Source organism: Lissotriton vulgaris, chromosome 8, assembly GCF_964263255.1.
Source record: "Lissotriton vulgaris chromosome 8, aLisVul1.2, whole genome shotgun sequence".
Taxonomy (NCBI): Eukaryota; Metazoa; Chordata; class Amphibia; order Caudata; family Salamandridae; genus Lissotriton; species Lissotriton vulgaris.
In genome coordinates, this window is record NC_141696.1 from 190,007,618 (window position 1) to 190,028,594 (window position 20,977).

Sequence of the window (20,977 nt, forward strand, 5' to 3'; positions counted from 1 at the left end):
AGCTTTTAGGAACCAGACTTTAAATGCCAATCAATGAACACTGTACAATGTCACACTCATACTTTCGAGATGATGCACCCAGTAGGTGGTTTCTTTGTTTTAAAAGAAATAAAGTCAGTATTGGGTCAAGATATAGGCGGTTGGTAGGGCATGGGATATCTGGGAGGGGATCTTCTCAGGGTAACGAAGTGTGGTTGGTCTCTCAGTTGAGCCGATCGAGTGTGACACCATTCAGCTCTTCTCACTGTCAGTTTTTTTTCCTCATTTGATTGCATGATGTAGTTTTTCATCCAGTCGTAGCTTTAATATTAAATGCAACCAGACAACATCACCAATAAGGTCTTCGACTTTCGAAAGGGTGATTTTACTAGCCTTTTAGCTATTCTAGACTGCATTATATGTTTAGAAATGTATGAAAACAATTTAACAAACAGGAATTTGCAGCTCTTTTTAACAACACCTACCCCCCCCAATCCCCCCACCTTTCATAATGAAGAATATATTGCTGGTCGTTATCCAACAGTGAAACAGTGACTCCTCGAAGCGACCCTTGGAACTTTTGCAGGGCTCTGATATTCCTTGTGGGTTTGTATTGTTTTGCACAAATGCCTTAAGGTGGTAATGAGACAAACATCTGTGAGAGATTGGAGGATTCTGCTAAGTGGGCTACACTTCCTGAATGCTACCCACACTATTGGTGTATTCAATACCCACCCTCCCACACCCGCAATAAATGGGGGCCATCTTGTTGGTCACTACTTCTCTTACGGTGTAGAAATGAATAATGGTGGTGCTGAATATCAGAACTTGTTCAGGCCACTGCAGCTTGCACCACCCATTGCCCAAGCCAATGCTGCTAATGACAGTATCAACATAACTACTAACTATTGCATTCCTGCAAATGAGAACATTTTGGCTATTCCGGCAGGTATTAGTCCTTTTGAATGGATATTGAACTAATGAACAACTGCTGTACTCATCCCTAAATTAGGCAAACAGGGCCACCTTGAGGCAGACTGTATCAAGTGCCGGTGTTGACAAATAAGTGCTGGTGCTGAGCACCGGAAACCATCGGCTCAAATTAAGCACCGCAGAGGTTAAGACATTGGACACACGCACCATAAAGATTGAACCTGCCTGACCTGTGGCCTCTCCATCAAGGTGCCAGGAGGATTATGTTTGCATTGAACCTGTGGATCTGTATTGCACTGTGCGCCTTACATTACACCTGGTAGAAAATATTCAACGGAGTGGACATTATCTATTTAATTTTAAACAGTTAAAATTGATGTTAAAATTGATGTTATTGTCTTTGACTCGTTGTGCAGTGCATTTTGCCAGAAAGATGCAATGTCTCTGGTTGCATTATTAGCATATGTGTTTTATAGACACCATAAAATATCACAATCTGAAAGCTTGTGGATGGAACTTCAGTAATGACTGCACTTGCACTTTGACAGGAAAAAAAAGCAAAGGTTCAAATCTTCTGAAGGCCTTCCTTCAAGAAATGAGCCATATATTGAGATCTATCTACCTAGCTAGCTAGCTACCTCTCTATCCACCTAACTATAATGTTACTTGAATCTTTGTTTTTAGCAGTGAATACATCTATCTATCTATCTATCTATCTATCTATCTATCTATCTATCTATCTATCTATCTATCTATCTATCTATCTATCTACCTACCACTCTACCTCCCTACCTACCTCTCTATCTATCTGTCCGTCCGTCTGTCTGTTTGTCTGTCTGTCTGTCTGTCTGCAGCAGCAGCTCGTGCAGGTAAGAGCGGTGGGTCCGGGTGAGGGGGGACTTTGACAGATGATGATGAGGGAAAATGAATTCTTTATTTAATTTTCCCACGTCATAGTCTGTAGAAATCCCCCCTCACACGGCCCCAGCGCCCCGCCACTCTTACCTGCACGGGTAGCGGCTGTCTGTCTGTCTATCTATCTATCTGCCTTTTCTGCAGAAACTATCATCTGCTCCTCGTGCATCTGTTGATTCAAAGATTTCTGAGTCCCCTGTGCTAAATCTCTGTAGAAGAAATGCTTTAGTAAAATGCTAAGTACCCCATTATGGATTTGAAATCATCCCCAAACCAGTGCTGAGGGTAGCGAAGGCTTGCTTGCCTCTGTAGCAGATCAGCCCCACTGGCCCTGAAAGCCCATATGCTAATCCACAGCCGCCATTTGCTAGCTGTATTATCATAAACAGCCATTATGCATAAAATGGTGCACATACTGTTTTAAGTTGTTTTTAATGGGGCAAGCTAGGAGCAGACCTACCGCACATAAAGCGAGCGTTTCTGATTGGTTCTCAGGGACCCGGAGCCGGAACTCATGCTGTGGTTCATCATCTGCTCGCGCAGGTCATGGATCTTCGCCTCGAACCGAGCGTACTCTGTTAATGAATAATATTGAGAAAGAAGAGGAACATTTTGTTAATTATCACAGAATTAGGAGTGCTATGAAGTCACTAGAAAGCTGCAGAGGTGCAGAAAGAAGTCTGTCCCCGTGGAGCTGTGCTGGCAACAGCCCGAGGGCAGTCTGCAATTACAGAGAAATTAGCAAAGACTGAAGCATATTCATTGGGACTGAGCAGGTGTTCAGTGTTTTATATAATATGGAACAGCCTTTATATTTTACCAAAGCTTTCACTTAGACCCAGAGCTGGCTTCAGTGCTTGTCGGACCCCATCTTTACCCAACATTTAGCATCCCCCCCATGACCTCTTTATGTTCGAATTTCCTTACTGCCACCCTCCAGCAGGGCCCCTTATCTCTCCATAGCGCCCCCCTCGCATGCATTTCATATGTTTTATAGCGCTACTTATACAAGTGTGGGTGTCAGAGCACTTTACGTCACACACGTTATATAGTGGTAATGAATCATGCATGTGTAAATTAGTCTATGGGGAATGTTACATAACACAATGAGGATTACAAGGTGTAGGAATCACATGTTATCCATACCAATGGGCTGTATATTTTAAGAGTGCATTGTCTGGAGAGGCACAAACTCGGGATTTGAAACGTACCACAGTTGTTGGGTTGACTTTACTAATAACAATATATTTCTACCCAAACTAGCCTTTTTAGCATCATTAGGATAATGAAAGACGGGGAGAAACAAACATAACCTAACCTATACAATACAGTTTGCATGCAGCTCTTTGATGACAGTTCATAGGTCACAGTGCTACACTAGGATTGCAATTTATGAACTTTAAGTAACAAAAGCAGTAACTCACTGATCTATCTACATAATACAGTTCTGCTACACGTTCTTTGCAGCAGGCACATTAACAACCCTTCTTGCTACTTTATGATGAGGCAAAACTCCCATTAGACAACACTCTGATCTCTCTCCAGCAGGAACACTTTGTTGTTGCCTGAAAACTGCTGGACACACAAGGAACTCTGCAGCAGGTGCTTTTAAACCTGTAAACTATTTCTATTATTTCCAAACACATCACCACCCGCGGTCAGCACCAGGTGTGGCTGCACCTGTCACATCACCCTAAAGCCAGCCTGCTTAGACTATGCTGGAAAAAGAAAGCTGACCTAAGACCGTCAAAAATGTCATCCTTCTGCCTAAGGATTGTATTATTGTTTTAAAAATGTTATTTGAATCTCTCTTATGAGGGTCCAGCGACCTACATGTCTCAAAAAGCTCTCTAAGAGTGCATTGTTCCAAGGAAGGCCTCTTAAGATAATTGAAATGGACACAGAACTTGTATGGATTCGGTTTTAGCTCGCTTATGTATACAGTCCTCATCATCTATGCTCTCAGTCATTCATCTTGACACCCATGCATCTATTTACCAAACCAATGACTCATTCTTGCATTCACTCATTTGCACATTAACAGCACCGTCCCCAAACTCTCCAATCAGCGAAGAGGAACTCTCAGTTATCGTTCAAACCTGTTGTCTTTGCAGCTAGTTTGTGTTTGTTGAGTGAGGGCTTCTGGTCAGCATCGGATTGCTAACACGGGCACTCGGGCAATGCCCGAGGGGCCTGTGTCCAGTTCCAGCTGTAGGCAGCTTTTTTGAGCAGCCTGGGGGCTGATTTGAGTTGTTTCGGCGTTGTTCGATGCCGCCAGTGGCCCAGTGGGTGCCTGAGTGGCTTTTCTGGAGGCAGATGGGAATCCATTACCTCCCTTTTTATCAAGGGCAGAGGTGTCACTCACTTACTCTCTCTGGGCCGGCCTATTAATGTGTGCATACTGAGTGGGGGCAGGGGGCCTGAGCAAAAATGGCCTCACTTGTTTTCAGGGGTGTTTCACCAGAGTAAACTAATCTGTGTCATTTCTTTTATCTCCTCCCCCTTTTTTAAATACAATTTTGCCGAAGCAGTGTTTTGCGGAAAGGCAATATGCAAATGTGGGCCACTTTTTTTAGTGTGCCCGGGACGATTTCTAATCCCAATCCGACCCTGCTTCTGGTATTGCATGTTTCCCAGTTTCTGAACAGTGTGGAAGTGTTGTTGCTAATATAAGGCTACTAATCTGCGAGTAGTGCGAGAATGATGTACGTAGTACCAGATGTGCACAGTGGGGAGAGTGTGGGCAGTCAGTAGTGTGCAACCACAGCCACTTGAATTATGTGAATCTGTTACTGCTGCATTTTCTGCGTAATTATGCATTTGCCACTTAATCCTTCATTGCTCCATAAACTGCAGATTTGATGACATTTTGCTCTAGCTGAAAGGACCAAAAGTTTAAAAAAAATATGGCAACTTGTGTACCCACACAGTAGAATAATCCTTTGCAAAGGTTGACTGGTCATATTTAAATTTCTTGTTGCTGTATTTGGGTGTTAAACTGGTACTGATACGGTGAAATCTTTGCCCAGACAGTGTTAAAAATGGCAAAATAATTAAGCAATGCTTCCACAAAATATGCTGTACAGGACCACATAATGTGTCTTTTTATGCCACATAATTTAGTCAGTCCCGCTGCCTGATTTGGTCCTCCCATGCTGCATAATTCCAGTGGCCTTGTGCATGCCTAATTGTCAGAGAGGGTTGTTGTGAGAGTGCATCTGGTAAAATATGACTATTACTTTGATGAGTGTGAAAGGGTTCTTGGTAATAGGAGAATGCTAGTATCTGAGGTGTATAAACCATAAATATGCTTACAACAGTGTGCCACTAGCACTCTTTTTTTTTTTTTTTTTTTTTTGGTGTTCAAACTGCTTTATTGATAAGAGTGCATAAGGATACACAGCTTGAGGCGCCTACAACCCGGAGGCCGGCAGCAATAGTGGAGCAACATTACACAGCCTAGTAGCCGGTATCCCGGGGACCCGGCGGCACATCACAGGAATAAAGCTTTTCACAACGCCGTCCGGTGGAGCAGGCCAAGGAAGGATGTGCTGCAGTCGAACAGGTTTTGTGTGAGCAAGAAGAGAATCTCACTCCTATTTTTTGTAACGAGTAGAACCAGAACCAATAAATAAGGAGAGGGAAAAAAAAAAAGAAAAAAGAGAGAACCCCAACTTCTCAACGAGGTTACGTGTATGTGGTGGTGCATTACCGTGCGAGAACAATGTATGGTAGTGGTGTAGTGTGGTGGCTCTGCTAGGCGCCAGTGCGCGGGGCGGTGAATGTCCCAGGCTCAAGGATCTAGGTCAGTGGTAGTCCGTGGGGTGACAGTGCAGAGCTCCTAGTGGTATGCAGGACAGCACTCTCCGGATGGAGGGGGGGACACCCTGTAACGCGTCTGAGGGGGAAGATAGTCACAGGAAGGGAAGGCGAGGGGGGCAGTACCATGGAGGCTAGTGCCACATACTCCACGAGGAGACTGCAGGGGCATAGGGGTCACTCAAATGGAGGAAAACAGCATGTGTCCGCCATAGCCAGGCATAATCAAAAGTGTTAATGTGATTGGGAAGCGATGAGCTCATCGCCCGACATTGTATCATCGTCCGAGCGTTTGAGCAGGTAGTGTACCAGCGGGTCCCAAACATTCCTAGGTCTACTCGTGAGAGGCAATAATTCAGAAAAAGTGTTGTGCTGATCCTGGCAATATGTTAGGTCGGTTAGCCAATCTTTGAACTTGGGCGCTCTGCCTCTGCTCCAGCGGCAAGCGACACGTCGCTTGGCTAGGAGGAATGCTATATCAACGAATTTTCTGCATTCCTTAGAGATGTGCTTTGTGTATCCAAGGATGGCCACCAGAGGGTCCGCAGGAATCTCCTCATCCACCATCTGCGCAACAGCCTCGATGACCTGTCGCCAGTAGTCAGCAACCTGGGGGCAGGACCATGCCAAGTGGAGAAAGTCAGCGTGTTCTGCGCGACATCGTTCACAGCGGTCACTATCGGCCAGCCCGAATCTATATTTCCGGACCGGTGTGTAGTAGACCCTCTGCAGGTATTTATAATGTATTATTTTCAACCTGCAGCTGGCAGAGATGCGGGAAGTCAATGTACAGCAGTATTTCCATTGGTCGTCCGAGACTTCGGTGTCAAGTTCCGCTGACCAGTGCTGTCTGGCAGCAGAGACCGGTAGGGGAGCAGCTCCGCGACATTGACGGTAGAGCCCAGAGACCAAATGGGCCCCATCTTGTGATTCTAGGAGGTAGTGTAGCGGTGGTAAGGTCGCAGGTTCAGCAGGGTAATCCGGAAGGATGTCCCGCATCCCCGCGCGCAAACGAATATAGTAAAATAGCTCAAGGGGCGTGTGGGCTTGCGATTTGAAGAATAGATCCGCTGTTTTGAAAAGTCCGTTGTGGAACAGGTCACCCCATAGGGTGATATGGAGTCTGCTACAGAGCTGACGAAACCCTAGTTCCGATAGCAAGGCAAGTTTTGGGTGATAGGCCAGAGGAAGTTTAGGAGAGTAGGGCAGCGCGCAAAGGAGCCGCCGGGCGATGCGCCGCCACGCGTCTAGGGTGCAGGAGATCGAGGTATTCGCTGTAGGGATGGAAGTCTCGGGACAATGTATCAGACCGTTCAATGGGAGCGGGTGTGCTATCCAATCTTCCACTGCTATGTGAGGCATGAAGGGGGTAGGAGCCATCCAGTGGAAGGCAAAATGCGCCTGTGCGCACAGGTAGTACGCCTCGAACTCAGGGATGTCGAAGCCGCCTTGGTCATAGGGAAGGGTCAACGTGGACCACTTTAGCCGGGGAGATTTGCCACCCCAAAAGAGTCTGCGCAGTTCGGCGCGGAGCGTCCTGAAGAAAAAAGCGCCTGGGTAATAGGGGATATTTAGGAAAAAGTACAGAAAGCGGGGCAATATCACCATCTTTATGAGGGAGGCTCTGCCAGCCATGGAGAGTGGCATCGTGATCCATCTGTCGACGGAGGCGGCCAATTTGGTTATGGCCACTCCATAATTGGAGCGAAGTGTCTCATCTTTATCCCGTGCCACACGGATCCCCAAGTAGCGAAGATCATCTGGGCACCACACCAACGGGTAATCCAGTGGGAAAGTACTCACCGCATCAGTAAGGGGAAAAAATTGTGATTTGGACCAGTTTATATGAACACCTGATAGTCCTCCGAAAAGGACGAATTCACGGAGTAGGGGGTTAAGGTGTAGCTCCGGGAACTTGACATATAGTGTGATGTCATCCGCATAGAGGGACACATCGATTTGCCGCTGCAAGCATTGAAACGCTCCCTCTCGGTGTAATTGGCGCAGGCGGCATGCTAGTGGTTCGACCGCAATAGCAAACAATAGGGGTGAGAGCGGGCACCCCTGGCGGGTGCCTCTCGTGAGACCGATAGGTGACGATAGCTTCCCATTGATCAGTACTCTCGCCGTGGGGTCCGTGTAGAGGAGGCGCACCCAGGCCAAGAACAGTTTAGGGAACCCCATGCGTCCCAGGACCGAGAAGAGGTAGGGCCACTCGACAGAGTCGAACGCCTTGGTGGCGTCAAGGAAAACAGCCGCCACTGGGACATCAGGATGGACCGAGCGAAGCAGAGAGAAAAGGGTGCGTAGATTATGGGAAGTGGATCTGCCTGCTACGAAGCCAGATTGGTCGGGCAGGACGATTCTAGTCATTAGCAGTGAGAGTCTCGTGGCGAGAACTTTGGCAAGGATCTTCACATCACAATTTAGAAGGGAGAGTGGACGGTAAGAGTCACAGGAAGTAGGGTCCTTGCCAGGTTTCAGAAGGGAGGTGATAACCACTTCGCGCATAGATCGGGGTAATCTTCCATCAGCTAACGATTCAGTGAAGACTTCGCTAAGCACAGGTGCCATAATATCAATATAAGCTTTGTAGAATTCGGCTGGGATGCCATCGAGCCCTGGGGCCTTCCCATTCTGTAGGGACATAATAGCCTCGCGAACTTCCTCGAGTTCAAAAGGCGCCGCCAGGAACTCCCTATCGCCATCACTGAGCCAGCACAGTGCTACGTCGTTCATATAGTCAGTGTATGGAGCATCCGCTTCTGCCTTGGAAGTATATAGTGTTGAATAGTGCGTCGTGAATGCAGTCAGTATCTCATCCGATTCTCTAGTGACAGTGCCAGTCCCATCAGTAAGCTCTAATATGGTGTTGTGTTCTCGTGGCGTGCGCGTGAGTGAGGCTAGCACCTTACCAGGCCTATCCCCCTCACAGTATTTCCGGGCCACCCAGTGTTTGCCCCGGTATTTCGCCTCCCTGGCAGCCTCCTCCTCATACTTGGATAGTGTGTCCCTAAAGGTCATCTGTAGGTGTGGGTCATCACTTGCCACCATTTGGAGCTCTAGCGTTGGCAGCTCACTTTCCAATGTGGTAATGGTACGTAGAATATCCCGCAGGACCCCGTGGCTCTTAGAAATGCAGAAGCCCCTAATAGTGACTTTGAAAGCCTCCCATATGTGTTCCACTGACTCTACTGAGCCCTTGTTTCTAGGGAAGAAGTCCCTGATCTCCTCACCCAACTCCGTGCGAAAAAGCTCATCAAGGAGCGTATCTGGGCTCAGCCTCCACTGCGGTCTTGGATTATCCCACCCAGGAGTACGGAACTGCAGTCTAACAGGGCTGTGATCTGAATAGGTTCTAGGCAAATGGTCGACTTCTAACAGTTCCCTAGTGACACCTCGGGTTACCAAAAAATAATCCAAGCGCGCCCAGGTCCCGGTGTGAAGTGTAAAGTGCGTGCCCTCCCGCCCGTGGGGATGTAGCTGTCGCCAGGCGTCAAACAGCCCACCCTCTTCCATCACTCCCTCCAAAACCTCTCTAGCTCGGGGCTTGTAAGAGTTAACACCATCTGCCCTATCTAGTGAGGGCACCAGGGCCAGATTAAAATCACCTCCCCAGATGACATGTCTCGCCCCGATTGAAACAATTTTGCCCCACAGCGTGGAAAAAAAAACAGGTGAGTCAATATTCGGTGCATACATTGAGACAAATAGATAGGTGTCATGTCCCACCCTCCCCCACAACAAAACATATCTCCCCTCCCTGTCCGCTACCTCCCCCATGTGAAGGAAAGGTACACCACGGTCGACAAGAATTGCCACACCTCTGGCATAAGACGAATAGGAGGAAAAAGCGCGGGTTCCCGCCCATTTCAGTCCAAACGGGGCGTTCCTGCGCACGGGCATGTGTGTCTCTTGCAGCAGAGCCACTTGTATATGATGTCTATTCAAGTAGGCGATAACATTCCTGCATTTCCGAGCATCGTTCAACCCCCGAACATTCCATGAAAGACATGTTAATCGCGCAGTCGAGTTCACAACAGCCATGAGCACAACGATAGTAAAGAAGAAGGCGCCCAATCGGGCCAAAGCATGAAGTCACATCCGCACCAGAAGCGCCAAGCCCCACACCACACCAGTATATGTATACACAGTTTATGCAATGGTAACCTCATGACGTCCAATCCCCCCCCACCCACCCCAGCATCCCAAACATGCCAGCAGCCACGAAATCCCCAACAACTGCCCCCCCTCCTCCGCTTCCCCCCCAACTTCAGAGTGGCAAATAGCCAAACATACAATAGATCAGTGGGGAATACCCAACAAGGGATCATCTGAAGGTGCGCGCTGCCACTATCCGGCCCGTAGCTCCAGTCTGTACCGCCCTTGGTGGAGGCTAGGGCCGAGAGAGTGGTCCTTGGTATACGTTACCACGGGGGTGCGATGTCCAGTAAGTCCGATTCTCGTGTTTCTGCCCATCTCCCAAATGGTGAATCAGCGCCGACCAGCAAGTAAGTACATTGTTGTCTTAAGTCGAAGTTCATAAAGGCAGTTAATCCTCTTGGCGTTCAGGAGGCAAATCATCATTCTCTAGGTCGTTCTCAGGCGCCTGGTCGTCTCTGCGTGCTCTCCGGATGGATTTAAAGTAATCCTCGGCTTTCTGCGGGTTGGTGAAGAAGCGTTGTTTGCCCTGGTGAGTAATCCTCAGCTTTGCCGGATACAAAAGTGCATAGTCTATCTGGGCTTCCCGCAGTTTCTTTTTTATTGGAAGGAATTTGCGCCGCTCATCCTGAACCATCGGTGTAAAATCAGGATAGATGGAAAAGGTGATGCCCTCATACCTCAGCGATCTCTGTGTCCGGGCTGCTCGAAGGGCCGTGTCGCGGTCTCGGTAATTCAGAAGCCGAGCGATTATGGGTCTCGGTGGCAGGCCAGGCTGGGGCATAGGCGCCAGTGACCGATGAGCCCTCTCCACTATAAACTGGGATGAGAAGGCTTCCTCCCCGATAGAGCCCTTGAGCAATGTCTCCACATAGAGCTCCATTCTGCCTGTGGCAGTGGATTCCGGCACATTGGTGATGCGAATGTTGTTGCGGCGGCTTCGCGCTTCCAAGTCCTCATTCTTTGCCGCAATTATGCGGAGGAGGTTATCCATTCTCGCCAACTGCGTCGCGTGGGTCGTGGCGGCGTCGGTGTTGACGGAGATTCTTTGTTCCGCAGTTGTAAGGCGTTCCTCATGGCGGTCCACTTTATGGACCAAGGCGTCTAGCCGGGCCGTGACTCCGTCCACCTTCTCCACCACGGTAGCGAATCCCTGCCGCATTTCCTGTAGTAGGCTTGTAATGTCCGCAGCAGGGGCATCAGGTGGGGCAGGCTGTGGGGGCGGCTCGCTGGGACCCGGGCGCATCTGCGTCAATGTGTTGCCTTTGCGAGAGCTATCAAAGCTCAGTTTGGGCTGACGAGTGTCAGGACGCCCCATGGCGGTGCCTCCAAGCAGGTGAGGGTCCAGATAGCGTGGCAAAGGTAGTAGTAGCCAAGCGGGCGATTAGCAGCCAGTCGCACGCCAGGAGTGCCTCAGGGCTGGAGCTCAGCAGCGACACACAGTATGTGCAGTGTCACCAGTGGCGCCACGCGGTCAGCAACTGTGCGATGGTAGCAGCCGCCCGCCTTGCCCCCAGCAGCAGCCCCAGGTACCTGTCAGGCAACGCGTGCGTCGAAGCACCAGTCCTCGTGTCAAGCCTCCGGATCAATTCCAGGAAGCACGCCTCACCAGCCGTTATCAGGTGCAATGCAGTCCACCAGGCAGCACCGTGAAGGAAGGGCAGTCAGGCCTCCCGACTCCGTGACGTCCTTTGGGCAAGTAGTGCTGTCAGTGGCAAGGGGACTCCACGCAATTGTAGCAGCCCCGTCTCCTGGTCGCTGAAGCCGGCGGTCGAGGCTGGCGGGCAGCGTCACGCAGCCCCGGGTCAGTGGCGGCGCTGGGGAGAGGGGCGGCTGCCAGCAAGTCCGAGGCAGCAGGCGTCCCGGTAGAAGCAGGTCGCACGCCGTGCCGGTAAAGCTGCGCCTGGGAGGAGACCAAACGTAGGATTGTTGGTTCCGCTCACCCTCTCGATCTACACAGTGTTCCGGCTCGGAGGGGTGAGGCAGGCAAGGGGACTGTGCGGCCTGGTCGCCTCGTGGCAGGCCTCGGGGGTCGCGTAGCTGCAGTGGCCGGGTTCCCTCCCCAGTGAGCTCCAGGGCAGGTGTCGGGCAATCCTCGGGAGCTCGTATCTCCGGCGCCGAGGCTCGCAGCCGCCCCAAACTTTGACCGAGTGCAGGGAGCACTCTCGTGATGCAGGAACCGGGCTTCTGGGGGTAACACGGCACCCCGTGGCAGCGGATCAGTGTAGGATCAATGTCCAAGGAGCGGGAGCTGCAGGTCTAGGCAGCCATTCCGCAAGCGCACCCTCTAGCGCCCCTGCCACTAGCACTCTTTAATAGGTTAGAGAGATGACGACTGCTGGCTGTTAGTGTGCAGGTAATTGGGTGCCTTACTTTTCTAACAGAAGGGCTCTCAAGGTTCCCTTTGTGTTTTCACTGAATCCATGACTGAAGGCTCACTATTCACTGGTTTACAATGCACAAGTGGCACTCTTGAAACAATGCTGTAGCAATTGTTCCAAAGCCTATTCATCTTTCTCCACTTATGAGCCTTAGCTGTCTGCTTTCCCTACAGCACAAAGAATGAATGGGGCAGTAAAAGGAATGCATTCACCCACAAGAGCCCTTCTCAGTGATTACTGGCAAACTGCCCCAATGTACCACCCCTACCCCTGCATGAATCACTGAACAGCACATCATGTGGACAAACAGCTGTGTATGCTCTTGTCACTAGACATCAGTAACACCAGTGAGCACAGTTGCAGCCACTTGCCGACAGATCCCTAGATGGTCGTAGACACTCATCTTCTGCTCAAAACTCGGTCTCCACCCAGACATGAAGAGTTCCACAGCAGTTTCTAGAAGCTGCTCTCCTAGGGCACCAACCCTGGAGACAATCCATCTCCACTGCATGTGTGCACACTTAATGTGTATGTGAGGTAAAGTGTTCTTCATGCACATGGGTGGCGAGCTTGACAACAGCAGCTGGTTTACCACCAGGGAGGTTGGCCAGTATCTGCCCATGTGTTGGGGAACACACAGGAGTGGCTCCTCCACAACAGCGGAGGTGCTTCGCCCCTCTGGCTCAGAGCCAGCAGCAAAAAAATAAAATTATATTTCAGTATTGTTTTATTTTTAAGTTGCTGGCTCTCCCAGAGTGTGCAGGGAGGGGCAGGGCTGAGGCATGGGAGGGGGGGAGGAGTGCTAGTGCAGCCGCTAAGTGCTCATGTGTGTTTGGCCGGTGTCTTAGGCCGACCAAAACTCACATGCGCACTTAGGATTCTCTAAACCGGCTGTATTGAACAGCCAAATTAGAAAAACCCCACTGAGTCCCAGCTCTGAGCAGGGCATCTTTCTAGCCCACTCAGGCTAATCCCCGCACTGCTCTGCAGTGCGGTATTGGACAGGGAGTCTGTGACTAGTCTGCAGTGTCTGCTGGGAAAAGGAAGTCCCAGCACCAAGGTGAGACACGGGAGGCGGCTGGCAGCAGTTAAGTTGATTTTTTTTTAAATGTGTTATTATTATTACTATGTTCCCCACTCCCCCGCACTTCCTCCTGCATTCCCTCTCACGCTCCATCCCTCACTTCCCCCCTCCCTGGCCTCTCCACTTTGTGTATGTGGCAGCCGCCACTGGGAACACATACTTGCACATGCAATGACGAGTGACTCACTTTTGCTGTAGATAAACTATTATGATGCAGGATAGGACTCCACCCACTGCAGCCATTATCTACTGTGTTGAAGTGGAAGTGGCCTTGGAAGAAGGGACCACACCAGATTGGTTTGGCAATTATTTTACTGCAACATGTACCAGCCGTCAGCCCGCTCCATCAACTGCTGCATCATCAACTTTGGACGTGAATGCTCTATTAAACATGGAACCGGGCCGCTCTTCATCAGAAATAAAATCACAAAATACACTCAACAAAGAAACCTCCGCTATAGATTTGTACCTCACCTCAAAATCCCACCATACAAGAGTAAACATGGGTGGCACATCCTTCTCTGTTGAAGCAGCCAAACTAAGGAACTCTTTACCCTCAAACGTGAGATCCACGGATAACTACTTTACCTTCAGAAGACTACTCAAGCCTTGGCACTTCCCCACATAACCACCATACTCAAACATATATAGAGAGCATATCCCGGTCTATATAAGCAGTTTTTTTAATTATATGTGTGGACCTAGATATGTTCAATCCTTTGTATAAATGTGTACAATAATCTTGTATATAAATATGTAGATTTCCATTAGTTCTGCTTAACAAATGTAGATATTACTTATGATTATTTTTTCTATGTTTAACAGGTATACTGGTCACTACATAAATTTGTAAAATTGTATATTAACTATACATCTACGATTGCTTCACTACTGGGGGATATTATATATATATATATATATATATCAAAGCTCCAAGGTTCCCACCTGTTGGAGACACACTCTTACATCCACTGCAGCAACCTTCATGAGGTAAAAGCTGGATCAGCGGGCGGATCCAGTTTACAGCATGCCTGTCGATTCACGCCGGAAGCTTTTCATGCTCATTGCACTCTTCAGCGGCGCGACGGTCATTTTGGCATAGAGGCCTCACCTCGCACTTAAAAATATGAGCCCTCCAATGGGCGACTTGAATGAGGGCAGAGGGCAGAGAGCAAGCATCGCGGAGGCCGTGAGGGCAACGGCCGCGCTGTCAGCATTTCCAGCGCTACCCCCGCCTTGAGGGCAACGGCTGCGCTATCACCTTCTCTCCCTGCGGGAACTACATATCCCAGCTGCCCCCGGGTCCGGCGCACCTCTGACGCTCCCGCTGCGCCTGGAGCCGCCACAAGAACGCGGAACGCCTCCCGCCCTGCGGGACACCCGCGCGCCGGGCTAAGCCTGGGCAAAGGGCGGGCCGTCTGTGGCCGTCAGGGGCCGGAAGAGGCCGGGCCGGGCCACCCTCCTAAGCACCTCATTAAGGTGATTGACAACAATTACTATGGGGAAAAGCACAGCTACAATGGGCTCAAAAAGCTCTGCTACCTCCACCATCGAAAGTATGCTCGAAGAAGCCGTAAGCCTGGTTTCCTCGGAAATTGAACTGACTGAGAGGAGATTGTCTATGGGCCTACCGACACCCCATTTGTACATGTCTGGAGGGGAAGAGCGGGATAATCCAACGGTACCTTTCCCGCTATCACCCAATGTCATAATTAATAATCCCAAACAACAAGAAATGTTACCTGGGGGGCCCAAATCTGATAAGAACAATGTGGTATTTTCAGATTGCCAATCTGGCCCTCAAGCTATTGCTAACATTGGTAACTCGGCCTTGGTCGCTAAAGCGGTGGGGGAGAAAAGGAAGAGAGGACCGTCAAAAACGAAAAGCAGTAAGAGGAAACAGCCACCCCGCCTAAAAACTCAACCTACAACTTTGAGTATGTGGAGAAAAGGATCTACTGGTGCCTCTGCTAGTCCTATTGCTAGTCCTATTGTGCAGTCAAATGATAGTACCGTCGACTTAACCATATCAGAAACTGCACCGATTTCCATTCATACCCAAACTGAACATACAGCAGTAAATAGTCCAACTGGAAGGTTGAGCGATACCCTAATCAGCACTATTGTGGACTCTGTTCATGATCGTTTAAAAGATTTAGTTGATAAACAGTTTAATGCTGTTTTCAAACGTCTGGACAGACTAGAAACCCTGGTTAAAAAACAGGATGTAAAGAAAAAGGGGGCTGCCACTATTGACAAAACAAGGGGAGAACTGAACTTAAAATCAATGGAGACAACTACTCATAGCTTGTCAAAGCAGAGCGGTGACATTATGCCACCAAGTATTAAAAATGCATGTGATAAGTGTGGTAATTCTAAGATCTGCTTGCTTCCTAAGTCTACACCTAGCTCGTTTCCCCTATCAAATGCAGTACTTGATAATAGGACCAGTAGCAATAGTATGTCCGGCACTTCTGTATCAGCTACCTCTGTGACGATAGCCTATGTTCCTAAGAATACACCTACTGTTCGGAACAATATTCCTACCCTTGAAACACAATTTAGGTGTCCATCTGAAGAAGTCCTCCATTTACCACCTGAGGCTTTTCCCTATGTTGTAATCCTAGATGGCGTACCTCCCCTGATGAAAGATCAAACTGAGTCCTGGGAACAACTCAAGAATAAGAGCATTGACTGGCTATCGAAGTATAAGAGATTAGCGATGGCGCACGCCAATGAAATTTTAATGGTACGGCGTGTAGGATGGGTGGGATCTTCAGATAAGAATATTACAGGTGACTGCATAGTTGTGAACTTTCGATGCCCCTCAATGGTGAAATGGCTATTGCAAGCACCTATGAACCACAACATCGCCTCAACCCTTATACACTCATTACCCCTGGGCTTCTTCTACAAACCCGCCGGGGGAGCCCGTAATTTTCCCATCCCCACATGCACCATACAAAACTGGTTCACTGTTCTGTCTAGCCTAGAGAGCAAAGACTGACTAGTGAATTGATCATCGACTGTTGTAGCGGGGCAGGTGGAACCCCTAATGATCTGTCCGGACGTCAGTGAATCCAGACCTCCAGTCCCCATCCTAAATGTACTTAGTTGGAATATCGCTGGACTCAGATCTAAACTGAATTCTGTGGAATGGGTCAACCTGGTTAGTAATTATGACATCTTGATGTTCCAGGAGACATGGAGTACAAATTAATTGTTTCTTGAGGGATTTGTATGTTATAACAATATTGTTCCCAGCCCCAAAACAGGTCGACCATGTGGGGGGTTATCAACATGGATAAAGACCACAGCAGGGAGTAACATAAAACCTTTGGTGACAAATAATGAGAATTTTCAAGCCACGATCTACTCACAGGGAACTACGATATGTTTTATTATTTTTTTATAATAATGATTTTACATCACTACCAAATAGGAATTGTAGCAACTTGTTTGCTTTTATCGATAAATTAGAGGATGAACAGAGGTATGGCAAATTGGATGGAATCTGCCTAGGTGGGGACTTTAATGTACGTTTGCATAGTGGTATTTACAATATTCACACTGTACCGGCTATAGCCAACCTATGTAAAAGAGGGAAAGAGCTTCCTAACTACTTATCTCCTCGCAACTTGATTAATGCAATGGAAAAGGTTGGCGTTGATTCTGAAAAGGGACCATTGCCTACTTACAGAGGACGTGGTTGCTCATCCACCATAGATTATGTTTTTATATCATCTTCAGTGGTAAATCATCTAGTTAAGGCAGAGGTTTTATGTACTATTCAGGGCGATCACAACCCGATTTTAACAACTATCAGACTCTCTAGTAAATTTATAACCCGAAAGGAAATAGGGGCCAAACACCTGGTGGTACCCACCAACCGGATTAGAGTTATTTGGAAGGGCATAGACAATAAAGCCCTCTTCGCATGTATAATAAAATCACACCCCTTATTGGTGGAGACGTGTTTTTCAAGTAGTTCCATGGGTGCAGCGATTATTGTGGCCTTTACTGGGTTATGTGCCGGTATCAAACATCCAATCTCAAGACCGGCCACAAATGTAAGCAAGAATCCCAGATGGTTTGATGGCACATGTTCTCAGGTGAATAGAGAACTGCGTGAAGCACCAGCGGACAAACCCAGGGATACAACCTTGGTGAGGGTATTGAGAGCACGTTATAAGAAAGCTACCAAATTTCGCTCTGATGAACTATTGAAGGAACGATGGGAGAGCCTTGCTAGTGCCGCTTCACTCAAAAGATGTAACCGGAGGGGCGTGGTCAAGATGGCGGGCTGAGAGGACGCTCTCTCTGTGAGCTCCCGCGACCCGAGGGCCCTTGCACCGCTCTGAGTCGCTGATCTCCCCCAGATCGGGCGGCACCTGACACCCAGCTCTGCCGTGCACACAGCGGCACTATCTGGCGCCTTGCGGTGCCCCGCGGACCCAGCGAGACGGCTCCAAGGGGTCCCCGGGGTGAGAACCGGCAGAGGAGTCGTCGGAGACCCGAGAGGCACAGGGCAGCTATCGGCCGGAAAGACCAGAACCACCTCCGGTGCCCCTGTGGAGATCTGGGGAAAGGCGATGGACCCAGTACGAGCCGCTTAGTGGGCACGGAGTCAAAGACGCTGAGCAGACTGAGTGGCGCCTCGATCGGAGCGGGTCGGGAGAGGAGCCGGCGTAGGGCCACAACGCCGGGGATCGAGCGGCCTGGTAGGCCTGAATCTGCGCACCGCCCCCTGGCTCCCTTGCCAGTGGCCCTGCTCGGAGGCAGAAGAGGCGTGTGAGTGCGGAGACGCCCGCAGGTACCCAGAAGATCAGAGGCGCAGCGAAGGACCGCCGCCCTAACCCGGCACCGGGGCGGTGCTCCTCCCAGCACACACGGAGCGGGGCCATCACACGAGCCCGCGGCTTTGCCCGGAAGCAGGCCTCTGCACGCTTGCCCTTCCCATACGGAGCCCTGCCACCGGAGCGGGCACCCTCCGATCGACTCCCATAGAGCCCCCGCCCGGCCAACGGAGCGAGCACCCTCCTGGCGACACACACGGGGTCGTGGAGCGTCCCTGCACCCAGCACTGCGAAGCAGGGGCCGATTTCATTGATGGTGACTGGGAAGGGGGTCGGTGGTGACACCCCTAGCTATTGAACTGTAGGGAGTGACCCGATTCCTGCAGAGGTTGTAGCCTGAAGGAGCATTGGCTGCCCTGAACTTGCGGAGGCCCGCACGCTGTGAGGGGAGGCTTGCACTGCTGCCGACGACAATACACCCCCGCTCCGACCCCACAACGCAGCTGAGGAGACCTGCTGTAGGTGGCGGACCAGTATTGCTTCCCCAGCACCGGCTCCCCCCCTGTCCTGAAGACCCCGCAGGCCGGAGTGAGACTGTGCTGTACTGCCTGTGGGAGACCTGTGGTGCCCGGACTTAGCAGGACATTTTTGGCCGCTGGTGCAGCAGCGTTGCGCAGACCTTGGCGGGCGCAGCTCCTCCTGCCGAGCCTCCCCACTCCCGAGATGTCAGGCACCAGAGGGGGTAAGAAAAACGACCGCACCTTGCCGGAGATGCTAGGCAGAGGGGCCCGAGACAAGATAGGGGTCAGCCAGCCCCGAGCCCTTCTACCACTTCACGAGTTGCGGAGGGGGGGGGGGGAGCCTCCGGTAACCAGGTCTTTCTTGGAGTCATTGTTCAGCTCCCTCAGAGAGGACTTCCAGACCTTGAAGCAGGAGGTGGCCGGAGAGGTCCGAGAGGTGAGGCGTGAGGTAGACTCCCTGGGAGAGAGAGTGGCCACTGTGGAGGAAGCCGGCCACTCCCGAGATGAGGAAATCACGCAATTACAGCAGGAGGTCTTGCGGCTCAGGGATCAACAGATCGACCTCCAAGCCCACGCCGAGGACCTTGAAAATAAGGTTGAGGCGCAATAACATCCGGGTCCGCGGAATTCCATCTAAGGAAGAAGGAGAGGACATGGCCGCCTACCTGAGGGACATGTTTCGAGAAATACTAGGCGAGCCTGGCGACTTCCCGATCAGAATTGATAGGGCACACAGAGTGGGCCTGCCACGGCGGGCCTCAGCGCCACCCCCGGATATACTGGCCTTCCTACCGGACTTCCCTTTGAAAGAACGGATTCTCCGCGAGGCACGGCGACAGCAATCCCTACGTTTCCGGGGTCATCAGGTGGCCCTGTATCAAGACTTGTCAACGATAACGCTGCAGAAGCGCAAGGCATTCAAAATCGCCACGGATTTCCTGCGAGAACACGACACGCAGTACTCCTGGGGCCACCCCTTCCGGCTCATTTTTTGCTGGAGTGGGACTCTGCATCAACTCCGGTCCCTACAGGACATTTGCAGAGTGTTGGGGATTACCGCGACGGATGAAGACGCTCCCACGCCTCGTCGTAGGCGCAGCACCAGGGACGGTTGGCAGACGGTTCAGGGGCGGCAATCACCACCTCCGCCCACGAGACCCGACTCACCCACTATCAGAGCAGAAATGGACAGTGCCATAAGGGAGGTGACCAGAGATACGGCGGCTGGTGATGTGGCCTTGACGGCCTGAGCAAACTCCGGGGGGAGATCGTATTGGCCTCATCATCACTGCAGGTGCGAGGGTTCCGGGGACGGGGGGCAGCGGGAGGGAGTGTGTTGTGGCTGGACGTCCACTTACATAACTTTCCACGGACTTGTCCATTGCGGACCAGACTGGGACAATGGAGTTCTTTGAATGGTTGGGTGTGAGAGGGGTGGGTGAGAGAGCTGTTTGGAGGGGTCTTGGGTTCGGGGAGTTGAACGGAAGAGTGGGGGGAGGGGAGGAGTTGGGCTGTTGGGGGGAAGTTCTCAGGGCCGGGGGGGGAGGGAATCGGGGACCGTACTGTGCTGTGGTGGCATTTGCTCGCACCTCACACTACCTTTTCGCATTGTTGACACTGAAGCCGCCCCTACAGGGCCGCGACCGCCACGCAAAGCACTGCCCATATCCTTCACGCTGATGGCCCTTAAGATTGTTACTTTAAATGTGAAAGGCCTGAATAATCCAGTCAAGCGGAAGGCTGTGCTGTCCCTACTTGAAGACACCCAAGCAGACATTTGTCTCTTACAAGAGACCCACCTCCTAGCCAAAGACTGCCACAGGCTGCGGTCACCGAAATTCCCAACACAGTTCTTCTCATCAAGTAACTCCAAAACAGCGGGCGTGGCAATTTTGGTGTCTAAGAAGTTTCAGGGGGAGGTCTTGCATAAAGTATCAGAACAGAAAGGGAGGCTCCTAGCTTACAGGGTCAAGACGGGCGGTCTGGTGCTCACTGTAGGCTCGGTATGTAGCCCCAACAACCACCAAGAACAGTTTCTGCGCACTACCCTGGAGGACGTGGCGACCACTCCGGATAGGCATATTGTTCTTGGAGGGGATTTGAATATAGTCTTTGACTCGTCCTTGGACAGGTCGGCGCAGAGACGCCTGCAGTCAGGGGAGTTCTCGCAATTGGCCAGATCCCACTTGGAGGATCTTGATCTGCATGATCTGTGGAGGCGCCTCCACCCCACGACTCGAGCCTATTCCTACTACTCGCACGCTCACAAGTCCTACGCGAGATTAGACCATCTCCTGGTGACGGGTCCGGTCTACGAGCTAGCCACGACCTCTTACATAGGGGTTCTTTCAATTTCGGATCATGCCCCGGTGGTGGGTTCTTTCCAGC

General features: G+C 50.6%; 1 protein-coding gene across 1 annotated transcript in view; it reads right to left on the reverse strand.

Moving 5' to 3' along the window:
- Nucleotides 1-20,977, reverse strand: part of LOC147696851 (disks large homolog 2-like) — a 734,055-nt gene that overhangs the window by 578,352 nt on the left and 134,726 nt on the right. The window contains exon 2 of the mRNA XM_086933917.1: nt 2,288-2,402. Within this exon, the coding sequence (XP_086790043.1) occupies nt 2,288-2,358 (71 nt within the window). The 5' untranslated portion in view covers nt 2,359-2,402. The remainder of the gene's footprint in view (nt 1-2,287; nt 2,403-20,977) is intronic.